The 17042-nt window shown below is 39.7% G+C and overlaps 2 protein-coding genes across 6 annotated transcripts in view; one reads left to right on the top strand and one right to left on the bottom strand.

Annotated features, from left to right (window-relative positions):
- The window catches only part of Sirpb3 (signal-regulatory protein beta 3), a 103460-nt gene extending 95179 nt beyond the window's left edge, over positions 1–8281 (top strand). For 3 of the 5 annotated variants that reach the window (XM_087650965.1, NM_001134515.2, NM_001431515.1), the window contains 4 exon segments: positions 1666–1974; positions 4652–4978; positions 6441–6550; positions 7191–8281. In XM_087650965.1, coding sequence (XP_087507091.1) covers positions 1666–1974; positions 4652–4978; positions 6441–6547 — 743 coding nt within the window. In that variant the 3' untranslated portion in view covers positions 6548–6550; positions 7191–8281. 5 annotated transcript variants of the gene reach the window in all.
- Positions 1–17042, bottom strand: part of LOC134486440 (uncharacterized) — a 213532-nt gene that overhangs the window by 78202 nt on the left and 118288 nt on the right. The window lies entirely within an intron of this gene.

Below are 17042 nucleotides of genomic sequence, written 5' to 3'. Positions count from 1 at the left end.
AATTCATGACCTCTTTTTCTCATTCATTACTCTTATATGCTGTATTAGCTAAGTATCTATAAAGAAATAGAATGTATAGAATTAATGAACACACACACACACACACACACACACACACGCAAATGGCTTGCAGGCTGTACTCCAGCTATCCCAACAATGGCTTAATCAATGGAAAGTGCAAGAAACCAATAGTTGGGCAGTCCACAAGGCTGGATGCCTGCTTTATCTTCATATTCTGATAATCCAGCTTCTATTTTGTTCAATCTACTTGTAAGTCTTAGTCTGAGTTTTGTAATTGGGCTGTTGAGTTTTTCAGTCCCATCTTTTTCGAGTTTTGATTAACATTTACATTTCTTTACTGAATTTAGTTTTCAAATCCTGAATTTTCTGCTTTGTTTTATTCAGCTCAATATTGTCTTTTCTTGAGCATCTTTCAGGCTTTATTGATACAACCTTTAAGTTCATTGGATTGTTTGTGTCTTCTTTAAACTCCTTGAATTTTTCAATGATGTTTATCATTTTTCTTTTTCATGTGGTTCATCTGGGTAACTATCAGTGAAAAATTGTTTCTATAGGAGTACTGACTATTATCAGGGGTATACTGTTTTGGTAATTCATAGTTATGTTCTTTTCAATGTGACCTAGGCATGTGCATTCCTTTCCTTGGTTGTGTGTCTGAACTATGAATCTTGGCTGCTTCATGCTGGATTGGTGCATGAAGAGCTAGGTTTGTCTTCAGAGATGGGATGGTTGGTCCTAGTCTTGGTTAGACTTACTAGGAAGATCCACTATGACTACTGTACTTCTGGAGCTAGAAGTGTTCAGATGGGTTTGGGGAAACTTATCAGGGAATTCCAACGGTTAACACTTGCTCTCAAAACTAGACCTGAGTAAAGGAATGTCACTTACAGAGTTGAGAGGTTCTTCAGGGAAAATCAATTCATGAGCTCTGATGTTTACTTTTTTTTAAGGTAATAACAATCCTTCAGGTCCCTTGAGATTTTAATGTTATAGTTGACACTTATAATGTGCTTGTGATGCTTCACGCAGTCAATATCAGCTTCTTTACTTGTTAACTCTGAGAAATAAGTTTTGCCCCATGTTGCTAATTAGGAGTAAGATACAGGAAAAGTTAAGTTGCTATGGCACACACACACACACACACACACACACACACACGTGTGTGTATGTGTGTATGTATATGTGTGTTACAGATATAATTTGAGTAGACAACAATGTTTATGATATCAAACTTTCTGTATGATGTGCCCGTGGGCATTAAGGAATCTCCCTTTAGTAGTGAAGGAAAGACAGACTGCAAGGTCAGAGGCCATACCCTGAGACTAGACTACCTGGTTTTGAACTCCTGGCTGTGTCATTAATTATGGATTTGGACTTGTTCTCCTATCCGTTATTTGATGAATCCGAGAAGAGCCTGAGAACATGGTATTGCTGCTTAGAGAATGTTCTATGTGGTGTTGGTCTTCCGAGCTGCAAAGGCCTTTGGTCTTATTGTTTGCCATCTGCTAGAAGCTTCAGAATCCTCCTATCAAAAGGAAATATTTAAGTCTCCATGAAAGAGGAAGTGATGGGACTTTACAAGATGGAATCCAGGAAATTGTTCACACTGGAAATTGATGTGACATGTGGCTTCTCTTCTTGCAGGAAGGAAAGATTACTCTCATAACCTCGAAGGGCCCCTGCAGCGGTTTGCACCTGGAGCAAGCATCCAATTGAAGTACACCTCCTCTGAATTGCCAACCCGGCAGGTTACTGTGATTTGGCTTAAAAACAATCACAGCCTTCTCCAGACCCAGACCAATGTCTTCTCAGGTGGAGAGACCTACAACGTGACCAGCACTGTCCTCGTCCCACTGGAGAGTGATGACATATTATCTTTAGTTCTCTGCCTGGTTGAACATAAGTCCTTAGTGGTTTTCCAGAAAGTCATCTACTTAGACCAGTACCTTTATGGTAAGATTTTCTCTCCCTGGCTGAGGTAGGCTGTGGGATTCTCTTGGTTTATTCACCGAGGAAATGGTCTTAGTTGATAGTGACACTAGAAACAATATATAAAGTACTTAACACTATGTTCAGGCTGACTATGCAGAGGTAGCATTTTGTTGTTATAACTATCTAGAGTAACACTCGGAACTCATTTCTTTCATCTGAAAAACATGGGCTATTTACTCTCTGGGATTTAATTTTAGTATTTCTAATCTTTAGAAGGAATACTTGAAGGGCTTTTCAAGCTTCTAAATTTTAGGGACTATGTTGTCCTTGGATCATTGCTCTAGATTTGAGTCTAAATTTTCCTTCTTTGTGGTTGGTTTTCACCAGGCTGTACCAATGCTTGGCACATCTGTAAAATCAGACAAATCATGTGTCATACCTAGGAATAAGTTTAAAGGTCCAAGACTGACCAGTAATAAAATTAATTACCTAAAGCAATCAGACTTTTGAAATTTACAAATGATTTTCCTCTTCATTTTTTGGGTCTGCACAACAGAAGAAGTGTGCTACTATCATGGGAGCAAAGGTGTCATCATACATGGAGGAAAATGCTAATGTCACTGTCTCCAGATAGCAGAGTTTACAGCCAATACAGCACAGTAGGGAGGGTCTGCCTTATTGGATTTATACAGGTATCTTGTCCTGTTTGTCTTATTCTTAAAGGCAACTGATTCAGATACGTACGGAAGCACCCAATATTGTAAGGTCCTGAGTGAGTGATCTTTGTCCAACTCTATATGTACCTAGTCAAATTGCTTGTGTTATCAGTCTCAGTGTTTGGATGTCTTTTAGCAAAGCTGTGTTTTAGGGAGGCCTCTTACCTAAGTAGTTTTACATAATTCTCTGGAGTTAGGACAACTGCACAAGGAAGAAAAAAAAATCATAGGACCTATAAACGCTCACAAATGAACTGATTACTTTATCAAATTGGTTGCTGTTCCAAACCTTTCTTTGCTCAGCGCATGTATCTTCAGCTATGTTTTCTGTTGTAGAAATGTCTTCATTTGGTCTAGAAGGAGGACTTCAGGGATCAAAGCCTCAGTTCCTTCAAGTTGTAATACATAAGGACTTAACATTATCAACACTAGACTAAGAGCTGAAATCTGTCAACTAAGACATCAGAGAGCTGATTTGACTTTAGAAAATGTCTTCATTTCAAAGTCTTACAAACAGTTATGATAGCTATACAAGGTCTGATTAGCTTTGATGTCAGTGTAAGGCCCATGTGTGACAGTCGACTGTGCCAGGAAACTTGGTAAGGTAGACTGGGTCTGAGACCCCGGTACACAGGTACCACCTGAGATAATATGTGCATTCTTGCTCCCTGCTGGATCCCTGGCCTGGAACACATGACCACACTCCCCACATAGGTCATGTAGCCCAGAACAGAGTTCTCCGTGCTAATGAGGTATCTAGAGGCCCTGGGGGTTTAGCCATTAAGCTTCCCTTCCCAGACATTCCTCCCTGCAAAAAGTATTTCATCTCTGGCTCACCCTGAGAAGTTCGTATGCATCTATTTTCCACAATGAACAGCCAATAAATGGTCTGGATAAACATAGACTGTCTTTTCCATCAAAACCACCACAGGGAGCTTGGAGAAGACCTTCCTACAGAGACACAGCCTAAGTCTCCTGTAGAAGGCTTCTCTATGCATCCAGACAACCACTGCTAAACTGAGAAGAATCACCAATAAGCTAGGCTGGAGCTCCCTATTTCCCCAGTCCCAGGTTCATTGCTGTTCTCAGCCTGTGGCCCCCGCAATGGTCCTGGCCTCGTCACTGGTCTGACAGTCAGGGAACCCTAACTTCAGGTTCCCACATCTTAGACTACATTCTCCCACCTTCTAAACTGTGTCTCAGTGCTTCCCTAAATCTCAGCACCAGACAGTGGTGGCACAGGGTCTACACAATTAAGCATCCCCCTCGTTTTGCCTCTGCAGCAGCAAGGAGGAACATGCATCCACAAGCCCAGAACCTAGACCACCCAGCCTTCAGTTTAGAGCGATATTTCTATCATGCTTCGGCTTCACATGAAAACTACTGTAAAGGATAATAGTGGAATTCCCAACCCCTCCCCTAATCTGCCATTGTGAGCACAATGCTTTGTATGCTGACAGCTCTAGTTGAATCCCTTTTAGAAGCCATCACTCTAATCTCAGAAGACTCAGCATCTGGTTATGACTATTATATAGTGCCAAAACTTCTGTTTCAGCTACAATCCCCAGATTTGCTACTTGAGACCTTGGAAAAAATATTTAACCTCTCTCAAGACTTTTTTCTATGTAAAAATCTTAGTATCTTGGTCTCTAACACTGAGTGTCCATGAATCTTCAAGTCTTAGAATCATCTAATTGTAAAGTAAACCAACAGACTTGTAGTTTGCTAAATGGATTTGATACCTCGTGTTCTATAGGTCAAAATGAAAAGAAGAAGCATTGGGAGGTCCTTTATCAATCCATCTATCTATCCGTCTGTCCAAACTTGTGCTTTCACTTTCTCTGTTCATGAGACTATTAAACAGTTTCCAAATCCTTATTTGTGCCAGGCACTGGGTTGAGCCCTAGCAGATGATCCCACCCTCAAGAAGATTTCAGTAGATTTCCTGCACTAATTCTTGGCTTTATCTGGATTTTTGTCAGTTCCTCCGGCAGTGAGAGTGTCCCAGTCTTCAACTGTCTCCAGTTTGGTGACTGTTACTTGCCATGTAGAGAGATTCTATCCAAAGGATATATGTCTCACTTGGCTGGAAGACTGCCATGTGATCAGGAGAATGGACAAACCTACACCTAAGAGGAATGAGGATGGGTCCTACACTCTGGAGATCCTGCAATTGGTAAATGCATCAATGCAGAGGTCTGATCAAGTACTCACTTGCAAGGTAGAGCATGAGGCCCAGCCTCCCATCCATGCCAGCATTATATTGTCTACAGCATCCTTCCCCACACACAAAGCCATCAGGAGCCTAAGTAAGTTTGCCTCTTTTCTTGTGGGCATATGGGAGTCACCTTGGTTTCCTCGCTGCATTTCAGAAAACACTAGGGAGATAAGTTTTGTAATCGTGAAAGTCTTGTCCAAATTAGGAGTCTGAGGTTTGTTCCATAGGCAGAATGGTCTCCAGTCACTAGCTTCCTTTTTTTTTTTTTTTTATTAACTTGAGTGTTTCTTATTTACATTTCGAGTGTTATTCCCTTTCCCAGTTTCCGGGCAAACATCCCCCTAATCCTCCTCCTCCCCTTCTTCATGGGTGTTCCCCTCCCCATCCTCCCCCCATTGCCGCCCTCCCCCCAACAATCACGTTCACGGGGGTTCAGTCTTAGCAGGACCCAGGGCTTCCCCTTCCACTGGTGCTCTTACTAGGATATTCATTGCTACCTATGAGGTCAGAGTCCAGGGTCAGTCCATGTATAGTCCTTAGGTAGTGGCTTAGTCCCTGGAAGCTCTGGTTGCTTGGCATTGTTGTTCATATGGGGTCTCAAGCCCCTTCAAGCTCTTCCAGTTCTTTCTCTGATTCCTTCAATGGGGGTCCTATTCTCAGTTCAGTGGTTTGCTGCTGGCATTTGCCTCTGTATTTGCTGTATTCTGGCTGAGTCACTAGCTTCCTTTAGAGTGACCATCCAGAGTGGTTCTTCCATTTCTATTGGAAGAATGTTCTACTAGTTCATTCTCTTTGAAAATATCCTAGAGAAAGTTTAGCTTAGTGCTGATCCACTCGTGACCATGATATGTTTATCACCAAGACTCTGGTTTAAAGTAGTCTCAGGTACATGGGGGTAAGCTTATATGTACACTGTCCTATAAGACTTACTTGAACAGCCATATTTGGGAACTGCCTTATGCCCACTCTGATGTTAATTTCTTTACTTCATTTTTGGATGAACATATAACCCCTGTTCAACAGTTTCCTTACATGTAATAAACAGGTTCCTAATTTGTAGAATCCTTTTGAGAATTAAATGTTAATATACAATGGATATATAACTGGTATATTATCTACACTAAATATCAGCTGCTAATATTATTTGCTTTTATGTAAAATTGTTTTCAAATTAACGTCTAATAATTACAGTAATCTAAATTTAGTCAACACTGTCAGCTATCTCTCAGAGATCCCCTTTCTTCATTTATAAGATGTTAACAATAATACCAATGTTCAAAGATTACAACAAATGTTACTTTAAGTGACCGCTAGACCTTAAGGAGAAGGCAATGATCATATTCATGTTGGCATGTTGACTGATGACTGTCAGATCTTTAAATTTAAAGGTAAGCTTCACAGGTCTCTTATTTCTGAGAGCTAAGTACAGAGGAATGAACCCAAGGATGGATCAGAATTGGGGAACAGTTGGAACTCCCAGGCTACCAATCTCAGATAGATCATTTCAACTCACATGACCCTGTTCATTGACCCCTTTGCTCTGTGTATTTTAGGTTCAGAGAAATCTATCCACATTTTCGTGGCTTTCCTTCTATGCCACAAGGTCCTTCTGGTGGTGAGTTTACTAGTCCTCTACACACACAGGTGGTGGAGCCTGTAACAGGTGAGTTTGAAAATGGCCTTTGTCCTTAGAGAGTGAGGTCACAGCCATGGTCATGGGTAGTGGGAAGAATTCAGAGTAAACACATGGGATCCACAGGGTATGTCTTCAAAGATTCCCACAAATGTTATCTACACTCAAGAGGAAATTAGAAATATTCTCATTTTCACCAAATATCTTGTGGAATTCTTAGAGGCTCCCAACCCTCTGCATTGTATGATCCTGGAGTTGGAATTTTTTATAGTTATGTTTCTTGTGATTCCAGAGGTAGGAGTTTAAGGTGTGGGAATGGAATAATAGTTAAGACCTAAACTCCAAAGGGTCTGCCCACACACATTGTTAAATTGTCCTATGATGTCAACCAATCTAAAAGAATGGAAGAAATGAAAGAATAGTAAACTGGTGCGAAAAATGAATGTGTATGTGGAAGAGAGGTCAGGTCCCAGAAGGAGGTGTGAGGTGGAGTAAACAGAGGCTTCATTTCTGACATTCCCTAGGAATTCAGAAAAAGAAGAGAACTGGCTATTTAGTGCCTATTCAACAAATACTAGTGGAATTAATACACGAATGAAGAAACGAATGAGTAAACGATGCTTCCTACTTCTGTATGGCCTGTAATACATTGCCTCCTACCTTCTCTAAGGCGCTCAAGTGGCGAGAAGATGCAAAGACCTGCTGTTGATCGGAGACTCCTGCTCTGCACTCTACATGTGCTCCCCCTGCACACTGTCAGATATGGACTTAGATAGTTTAGGGTTGTTTCGGACTCAAGATACTAAATCTCAAATGAGCTCTTCTTCCATCCAAAAGGCAATTTGATGAAGAAGAAAATGGATGTTCACTCTGTCTCATGGTCAATCTTTAATTTTCCAGTTCTCACAACCAACTAGAATTTCTGCAAGCATGATTTAATTTTAGCAGACACGAAACTTAAAATTATTGGACTGCTGAAAAAGAATTTTCCTATCTTGAAATGGGATTAAAAAGAGTATAAAACGCCTCTGGATTTACTATAACGTTTTGTAAAATATAACATTTTGTCCATGTTTTCTTCAAGTTTCTTTATTATATTGCCCTGAATTTGCTGGATTTTTTTAATCATGGTTTTATACTGGTATGACATATATATATAACCTTTAAACAGCATATAGTAATTTGCATTTTTATTCTTTATAAAATCTATGATATCACATGTATGTAACATTTTGAAACTTTTTTTATACTTAACACACCTTGTAAATTTATTAATTTGAAGCATAACTATTTTACCCATTTACTGCTGTGTGGTCTTCTATTGTAACAATATGTCATATTTCGTTAATCTGTCTCACAATGAACACTGATTATTCAATGCTTTTGCTATTACAATATTGTGACAGGGGTTGGAGATTTAGCTCAGTGGTAGAGCGCTTGCCTAGGAAGCACAAGGCCCTGGGTTCGGTCGCCAGCTCCGAAAAAAAGAATCAAAAAAAAAAAAAAAAGAAATGTTATTGTGACAGTCTTTTCATAATCTCTTTGAGTATATGAAAGAATCTTACTTCTCAAACAGGACACAAAGCTACAGTGTTGTTAACATTTATATGTTTTGTTACATCAAAAATAAATTTTCAGGGGCTGGGGATTTAGCTCAGTGGTAGAGCACTTACCTAGGAAGCGCAAGGCCCTGGGTTCGGTCCCCAGCTCCGAAAAAAAGAACCAAAAAAAAAATAAATAAATAAATTTTCAGTTTTTAAACATTATGTTCTCATTTGGTTACACACACATACACACACACACTTTCCTTCCTGATTATGCTGATTCCCTTTAATATAGTAATATATTCCCATATATAGTAAGTTTATATAGTCTGGAGCTGTATTGATAATTTATTCCACTAAGCTACTTGTCTATCTCTGTCAAGACTATACTGCCTTAGTAAGAATAGTTTTATAGTTTTTGTTTTTTATTCTAGAAAAATTGTTCCACTTTTTTCTCACTCAAAATTGTTGTGTTTATTTCTTTTTCTTGTGCTTTATATTTTTATAAAATTATTCATTGCATGAATATTCTGGGAATGGCATCAAACATTCTCCTAAAATATCAGTGGAACCAGTGTTGCTTAAATGTCATTATAAAATATTCTTTTTCTATCAAAACTATCTCAGTTCGAGGCCAGCCTGGTCTACAGAACTAGTTCTAGGACATTCAGGGCTACTTAAAAAAACCCTGTTCAAACAAACAAGAGAGAGAGAGAGAGAGAGAGAGAGAGAGAGAGAGAGAGAGAGAGAGAGAGAGAGAGAGAGAGAGAGAGACAGGTAGACAGAAGAATTCAGCAAACATTAACTTGAATATTTTTAGTAGCTAGGCAGTGGTGGCTCATGCCTTTAATCCTAGCACTTGGGAGGCAGAGGCAGGTGGATGTCTGTGAGTTCTGGGACAGCTTGGTCAACAGAGAGAGAGGTCCAGGACAGCCAGGGACACACAGGGAAACCCTGTCTTGAAAAACAAACAAAATCCTCACAGTTGAAACTAAGCAGCCTAGGCATAGCCCAGAGAGAAGTGAGCCTTGGTTATTGTGTGCCCATTTATCTTTGTGTGATTTCTAGTTTTAATTATTTGACTTTTCAATTATTTTCACCACACTTAACTTGTACTCCTCCACTCCCTCTTCCTCTAGAACCCTCTTGCTAGTTTAAACAAGAAATGTTCATCATTGTCTGGGCAAGTCTAAGAGGGGTGGCGTTATTGGAGAATGGCCACCACTAGAGGCAGTCTTTGAGAGTTTACACCTCATAATGCTTCCAATTTGCTTTCCCTACCTCTTGCTTGCATTTCAAGATGTGAACTCCAGATTCCTTCCTGATCTATGCCTACAGCTTCATTGCCGTGATAGACTATCTGGAACCGTGAGCCAAATTAACTCTTACTTGAGTTACTTTGGTCATGTGTTGGGGGATGTTTTTATGCACTGTGTACTCAGTTGCTGCTCTCTGTACTAGAGATCTAGTTGCAGTCTTGACTCTGGTGCAGTCATCATCATGTAGCATCTCCTGACTAGTATTTTGTAAAACATTGTTCTCCACCATCTTCTGATCAGCAGGAGAGGAAAAGGAGGAACATCCACACCCAGAGGCAGGGAGAGGGTCTCACATGAGGGACCAGAGGAGTCACCGTTAGATACAGTGAAAAAGGTGCCAAGTGAGACTAGGATAACAGACCATGTGACTGGAAATAAGTCTAAGGCCAGCACTGTCGGGTTAGACTAGCTCAGAATCTGCCCAGATGTGGTGAGTAAAGCTTATTAATAAATATAAAGGTCTCCGTGTCATTGTTCAGCGCAAGGGCAGGCATTGAAAAATGTCTACTTTAATAGTCATGGAATTTAATTACAAAATCATGAAAATAATGTTCTGGTTAGTTTTTTGACACAGTTGGGTCATTTGGAAATAGATAACCTCAACTGAGAAAATGCTTTCATCAGATTGGCTTGTGGGCAAGTCTATGGAACCTTTTTCTTTTTCTTTTCTTCCTTTCTTCCTTTCTTTCTTTTCTTTTTTTTTTTTTTTTTTTTGATTAATGATTGATGTGGGTAGGCCCAGTTTGCCTCGAGAGTTACCACCCTTGGGCAGATTGCCTTTGGCTATAAGAAATGCAACTGACCAAGGTGTGGGTATCGAGCCAGTAAACAGCTCTCCTTCACGTCCCTGCTTCAGTGCTTGCCTATGGGTTCTTGCCTTGAGGGCCTGCCCTTGCATTTCTCAAAGACGGATCCTCATATGGAATTGCATTTCAAATAAACCCTTTCCCCCACAAGCCGATTTTTGCCATGGTGTTTTATCATAGCAATAGAAAGCAAACTACAACAAGTAATATCCAGAAATTGCTACCAGAGAGTGAGTACTGTTGTAAAGGACAAAACCAATCAATCAAACAATGATGTTATAAGTAGAATTTAAAGAGGCATTCCAGTAGGAGCCTAAAAGACAGTATACTCATATAATAAAATAAATAAATCTTTAAAAAAAAGGCCAAAGTCTCTTCTGAGGCATAAACCAATCTCCTAATTATAAGCTATAAAATCAAAGCACAAATTATATATTTAACAATATATATACGTATATATATATTACAAGTCTAAAAAAGAGGGATGGAGGCCTTATGATCAAAGCAAGACTGGAACTCAGCAAGACACACATGAAACTGTATGCATGTGAAGATGTATAAATACTGACAGGTGACCATGCTAGGCAACTCCATGTGTGTGAACATGTGCATAACTCTGATGTATGACTATGCTGGAAAACTGCATGTATATGAATGGTGCGTCCATGCTGACATGTGACCATGATCAGAAGTTGTATGCATATGAACATAAGAACATTTGACCATGCTTTGAGACTGCATGTGTGTGAACATGTACATACATGTCAGCATGTGGCCATGTTTGGAAATATCATGTGTGTGAACATACATGTGCACACTGGCATGTAACTGCTCCCAGAAACTGCATTCATGTATACATGCACACACATACACACACCAACATGTGACTGTACTTCCATAAAGCATTTGTGCGAAAGTGTACATGCACACAAACTTGCTACTGTGCTCAGAAATTTTATGCACATGAAGTTAAGGTTAGAGTTACTGCTAGAGTTAGGATTAGAGCTAGGGTCAGTGTTAGGGTTAGGATTAGGGTTAGAGGTAAGGTCAAGGTTATAGGGACATAGTGGTTTTAGTGTTAAGACTAGGCTAAAGTTTAGGACTAGAATTAGAGGAAGATTTGTAGGGAGGTTTGGGGTTAGGGTTGTAGTGGTTCTCAACCTTCCCAATGCTTTGGCCCTTTAATACAGTCCCTCATGCTGTAGTGACCCCCAACCATAAAATTATTTTGTTACTACTTCATAACTGTAATGTGCTACTGTTATGAATTATATTGTGAATATCTGATATTCGACATCCTCAAAGGGGCTGCTACCCACAGGTTGAGAACTTCTGGTAGGGCTATAATCAGAAGTGTCCAGGCTGGTTTCAAGATTAGGATTATGATGGTTAGGGCTAAATTTAGAGTTTGGCTTATTATTAGGGCTGGATAGGGACAAGTTTAGAGCTAAGATTATTTAGATATTTAGATCTAGTTTAGGTTTAGGATTATAGTCAGGGTTTGCTTTAATACTAGGGTCAGTATTTGCCTAGGTATAGTTTTATGGTTGTTCCCGAGGTTAAGTTTAATTTTAGAGGTAGAATTAGGCTTAGGTTTATGGCCACTGTTTGCTTTTGTTTTGTATTAGGATTAGAGCAATGGTTGGCGTTATATTTTTATTGGGGTTAGGGTTAGGACTGCTGTCATTTATATCGCTATTGAAGGTTAATGGTAGGATTAGAGACAAGGTTACCTTAAAGTTAATCTTAGAGATGGGTTGGAGTTGTTGGTATTGTTAGGGTTGGGGATATGGCAGTGTCGGTTAGAGGTAGATTTGAGATTAGGCTTAGAGTTAGTATTAGGGTAAGTATGGGAGCCAGGTTAGCTCTAGTCTTACAAATAGATTCAGCCTTTGAATGAAACCTAGAGTTGATGATTGGTTTGATACTTGACCCATCCAGCGGGTCCAGTTATTCAGGGTCCCAAAGAGGCTTTCTACCTGTGGGTCAATGGGGGTGAAGAGAAGAAGGAGACCAAGCAAAAGTTCCGTTATCAAGGTCTCGTTTATTGAGAGAAATGTACAGCATTTAAAGCTCTGAGGCAGGAATAGAAGTGGGAACTAAAGCTTAGAGTGGGGGAGTATTGGGAAGTGCCAAAGGATATAGGGTGAATCACTAAACTACAAGATATCCTTAAACAAAGAGGCAACAGTCTTCCAGGGACATGTTCTTTGAAAAGGTCGAACCCTTCTCAGGAATCTGCTCAGGGACATCCGGTGTTTTGCTCGGGCTGAAACATCCTGTGATTGCTCCCGGGGTCTTCCTGGGAGAGGCTTTTGTCCAACAATCTCATAATCTTACAGCAGCCATCTTAGGGGTGAGCATCTGTGGCCATACAGCCCAGAGTCACGTAGCCACCTTGAGCTATGCAGTCACAAAGCGGCCAGGCCCAAATCCAATACAGCTCCCTACAGGTATGAATGCCATGATTAGTTTTAGAATAAGAGCTAGGGGCAATGCTTGGCTCTGCCCTAGTTCTATCATTCTCATTGTGTTAGTGATAGGCATAAGGTGAGTGCTATATTAATGGTTAGGTATATAGGCCAAGGGGTAGGGGTAGGGATCAGGTTAGGATTGTTTTAGTGTAGGAGGTAGGGTCTTGATTAAGTTTAGATATTGGCATAGGAATAGGATTAAGTTTAGGGTTAGGAAGGGGGCATCAGGGATGGGAGTGGGATGTTAACATAGTTCAAGGGCAAAAAGGGTTTCTGGGCCAGGCCTGGAGCTAAGCTGTGGGTGTTCAAATGGTAATGGGCAGTGGGAAATTAGTGCTAAAAGAAGCAACTTACTGTTAAGGGTGTCTTGTGAACAAGGAGAATTTATGGAACATATCTGGAGCAAGCTTCTCTAACCCTCACCTTAATCTTAACCTACCCTTGCTCAAGAACTGACCCATAACCCTATCTGAATCCTCTCTCTAACCTCAAATCTATACTCTACCTTAAACATAGTCCTAACACTAACCCTGGCACTCAATTCTGTCTTATCCCAACCCTAAGACTACTCTAAACTTACTCTAAACCTAGCTCACAGTCTAATCGTATTCTAGTATTAACCATAGCACCAGCCCCAAGACTAATCTAGCACCAGCTCTTACCCCGACCTTGGGTATGTTCTTAAGTCCACCCTTAACCTTTTCTCTAAACCTAAGCCTAGCCTTAAATTTAACCATAAACATAGCTGCAACCCTAACCATAATACTCTACAGAGCTCTAATCCTGCCCATGATCTAATAATATATACAACCCTTTATCCTTAATTATAGCTCAAAATCTTTCACTAAACATTTTCCTAAACCTAGTCTTAAACATAAATCTAACCATAACTCTAAATGTAAAGCTAACACTAACCATTAGCTTTAATTATAATCTTATATACCAAGACCTTATCTAAACTCAAGTCTAACCTAAACCCTCACCATGGCTGCAACTCAAGCCCTAACCAGAGATACCGCCTGCCTTGCTGTAGGAGAAACCCAATGTGCACTGCTGTAGGGGAAACCTCTGTGCACTGCTGTGCCAGTGAACCTGTACATGTTGGAGCACTAGTAGTTTGGTGTGCTCTGCTTACTAATAAATGCATATGGGCTGTTTTAAGAATCCATGGACAGCATCGTGCTCTCCTGTACTGGTGCAATCATGTGCACTTCTGTACTACATTGGTACATCCATGTGTGCTGCTGTACTAGAACATCTGTGCATAGTGTTGTACCAGCACATTCATGAACACAGCTGTATAGGTTCATCTCTGTGTGTCGCTTTACTTGTAAAAATATTGTGTGCTGCTGTACTAGGATTTCTGTGTCCACTGGGTGTGAACTCCTGTACCAGTCCATCCACGTGTACTACTGTGTCAGTACACCCATGTGCACTGCTCTAATAGTGCATTCACATACAGTGACGTACTAGTGAATCTGTATGCACTGATGTCTGTTACACACTTGTGGGCAGCTATGCCAGCAAATCTGTTCGCACACTGCATTAGATCCGAGTGTCCCTTTCTTTCTTAATGTCTTCTTTCCTTTCTTATTTCATCTTACTTTTAGACATCTTTCTTATTTTTTCTTTATGTGTTTTTGAGATCCTAATTTCTACTTTCCCTTTTCTCCCTCCAAACACTCCCATATTCTTTCCACTGCCTTTTAAAAAAATTTCATCCTTTTCTCTCTTCCACTCGTCATGATTTTTCTTTCAGAGTTCTTTTCTTTTTCCTTCCTTCCTTCTTTTGTTTCTTCCCATCATCCTGTTTTCCTATGTTTCTCTCATTTCTATTTTCCATTGGCCTTTCTTCCTCTTTTCTCTTGGTTTTTCTATTATTTACACTCATTTGCTCTATCTTTTTTTATCCTTGTGTTTTCTCTCTTTCTCTTTCTGTTTTCCCTTGTTGACTTTGTTTCTTTTTCTTTCTTTCCTTTCTACTTTGTTTGTCTTTCATTTCTCCTTTCTGTCCTTTCTTCTTTCTTTCATTTCCCCTTTTTCCTTTTGTTTTTATTTGTTCCATTTTTCTTTCTGTCTTCCATTCTTTGTTTCTGCCTCTCTATCTCCCTTTCTTCTGTCAGCTTTCTTGTTTCTTCCATTTCTGTCTCTTTTCCTAGATTTCCTGTCTTTTTCTTTTCTTTCTACCTTTTTTCTTTATTTAATTCAGAAGGACTCTGAAGTAAGGCCCTTCCCTTTCCCTTACGCCATTAGATTACATTCCTAAAGCTAGCCCCCAAGGACTATTGCTTCATTGGACAATTTATTATGCCTGATTCACTCCTAAGGGTTGTCACTAAGTTCCAACTATCAAAACATCAAGATCCATCGATCAAAAACATCCCCATTTGGCTACTCTAATTTGCCAGGAGCCATCTAGGGGAGGCTAAAACCCAGGAGATGATCTTCCTGAGGTGGTTTCACCCATGGATGGTAGAACTACAGTAGATGAGCTCTTCTAGACAAGGTTGAAGGGACTACATTTTAGGAAAGATTCCTGATATTAATATGCCTTTTCTATTATTAAATATATATAACAATCACTAGGCATTAGACCACACTTTTGGGCACATTTCAGCAGATCAATGAAAATGTACTCTCTTGTAGTGATGTTACATAAACAAATAGATGACTTCTTAATTCTTAATGATGATCCTATACAAATTTCTAAAATTACATTAGTAATTATTAAGCCCCTTATAATAGGACTGCTATTAAAGACCTCTCTGGTATGAAAACTGCAGTTAGAACTCTGCCAGTCTTCATGAGTCACTAGTTAGTTGTTTCTGAGATAGAAAGAAGACATTTACAACTTAGAGCACATTCCAAGAGGTTCAAAAACAATTAACCAAAGGTCTTAAAATGGAACTAATGATTTATTGTAGGTGCAAGAACAGAAGATAAAATATTGACTGGTTTTATCTATACAAAACTTCAATAATAACTTAGTCAAAAATTTTTGGTTTTTTAACTCTCCATGAACCTGTGAAGCTAATGACAGATAATGAATGCCAAATCTTAATGGGGACATGTATAAATATCTCTGTTGTAAATTTCTTTTTCAATTTATGATTTTAATTTATGTGTAAATATGTGATGAACTTTTCACCATGTGATAATATATTTTGAAAGATGTATAAGTGCTGAGGACAGAGAGAGAAGAGAGAGAATTTTTTAAAGAGAATTTCTGGAGAAGAAGAACTTAGAATTAAAGATTAAGTTCACTTTTCAAAGTATCCCTTTTTCTTCCTGCTACTTTCACTAGCAGAGTTCCTGCAAGAGATCAGAACAAAGGATTAGATGAAGTGTCCAAGAGTGGGGAGTGGAAACTTGTAGAACTCCTCTAGTAGAAAGACAGAGTATCAAGTGGAAGAATGGGGTTTCCATCCCACAGTCAAAAATTCTGACCCAGAATTGTTCCTGTGTAAAAGAACTGCAGAGACAAAAGTGGATAAGAGACTGAGGAAAAGGAGCTTCATTAACCAGTCCAAACTGGGATCAAACTCAAGGAGAAGCTCCAAGGCCAGACACTATTACTGATGCTATGGTGTGCTTACAGACAGGAGACTAGCATGGCTGCCCTCCAAGAGGCCCAACAAGCAGCTGACCTAGACAATGCAGACGATTACATCCAAAAAATAGACTCAAGTTGGGGAAACCCTGTGGTTGAATTAGGGAAATTCTGGAAGAAGAGGAGGAGGAGGAGGGTGACCCCATAGGAAGACCAGCAGTCTCAACTAACCTGAACCCCCCAAATCTCTCAGACACTGAGCCACCAACCAGGCAGCATACACTAGCTGATATGAGGCCCCTGACACATATACAGCAGAGGACTTCCTCGTTTGGCTTCAGTGAGAGAAGATACACTTAACCCTGGAGAGAATAGAGACCCTAGGGAGTGGAGAGGTCTGGTGGAATGGGGTTGGGGTGGGGACATCCTCTTAGAGACAGGGAGGAGGAATGGGATGAGGAACTGTTGGAGAGTGGACTAGGAGGAGGATAACAATTGGATTTAAAAAAATAAAATTAAATAATAATAATGATAATATAATAATAATAATAATAATAATAATAATAATAATAATAAACAAAGGCTACTTTGCTTAACTCCCCACTGTTTTATGATGAGTTGCTAAACACCAGAGACTCTGCAATTTGTAACCTCAGAGATATTCAGACAGGTGGGCCAGCTACGGCTGCAAAGTAACTTAGAATCAAGACAGGTAAACTTTTATTATTAAAAAGCAATCGTAATTTCTCACAAGACCAAGCCTTTCCCCTCAGCTACCTTCAAGAGAAAACCAGAACTCTGGATCTGGCCTCTGGCACTAATTAATAAA

The sequence above is a fragment of the Rattus norvegicus genome, chromosome 3, assembly GCF_021556685.1.
Source record: "Rattus norvegicus strain SHRSP/BbbUtx chromosome 3, alternate assembly SHRSP_T2T, whole genome shotgun sequence".
Lineage (NCBI taxonomy): Eukaryota > Metazoa > Chordata > Mammalia > Rodentia > Muridae > Rattus > Rattus norvegicus.
This window is presented reverse-complemented; position numbering and strand designations above follow the sequence as displayed.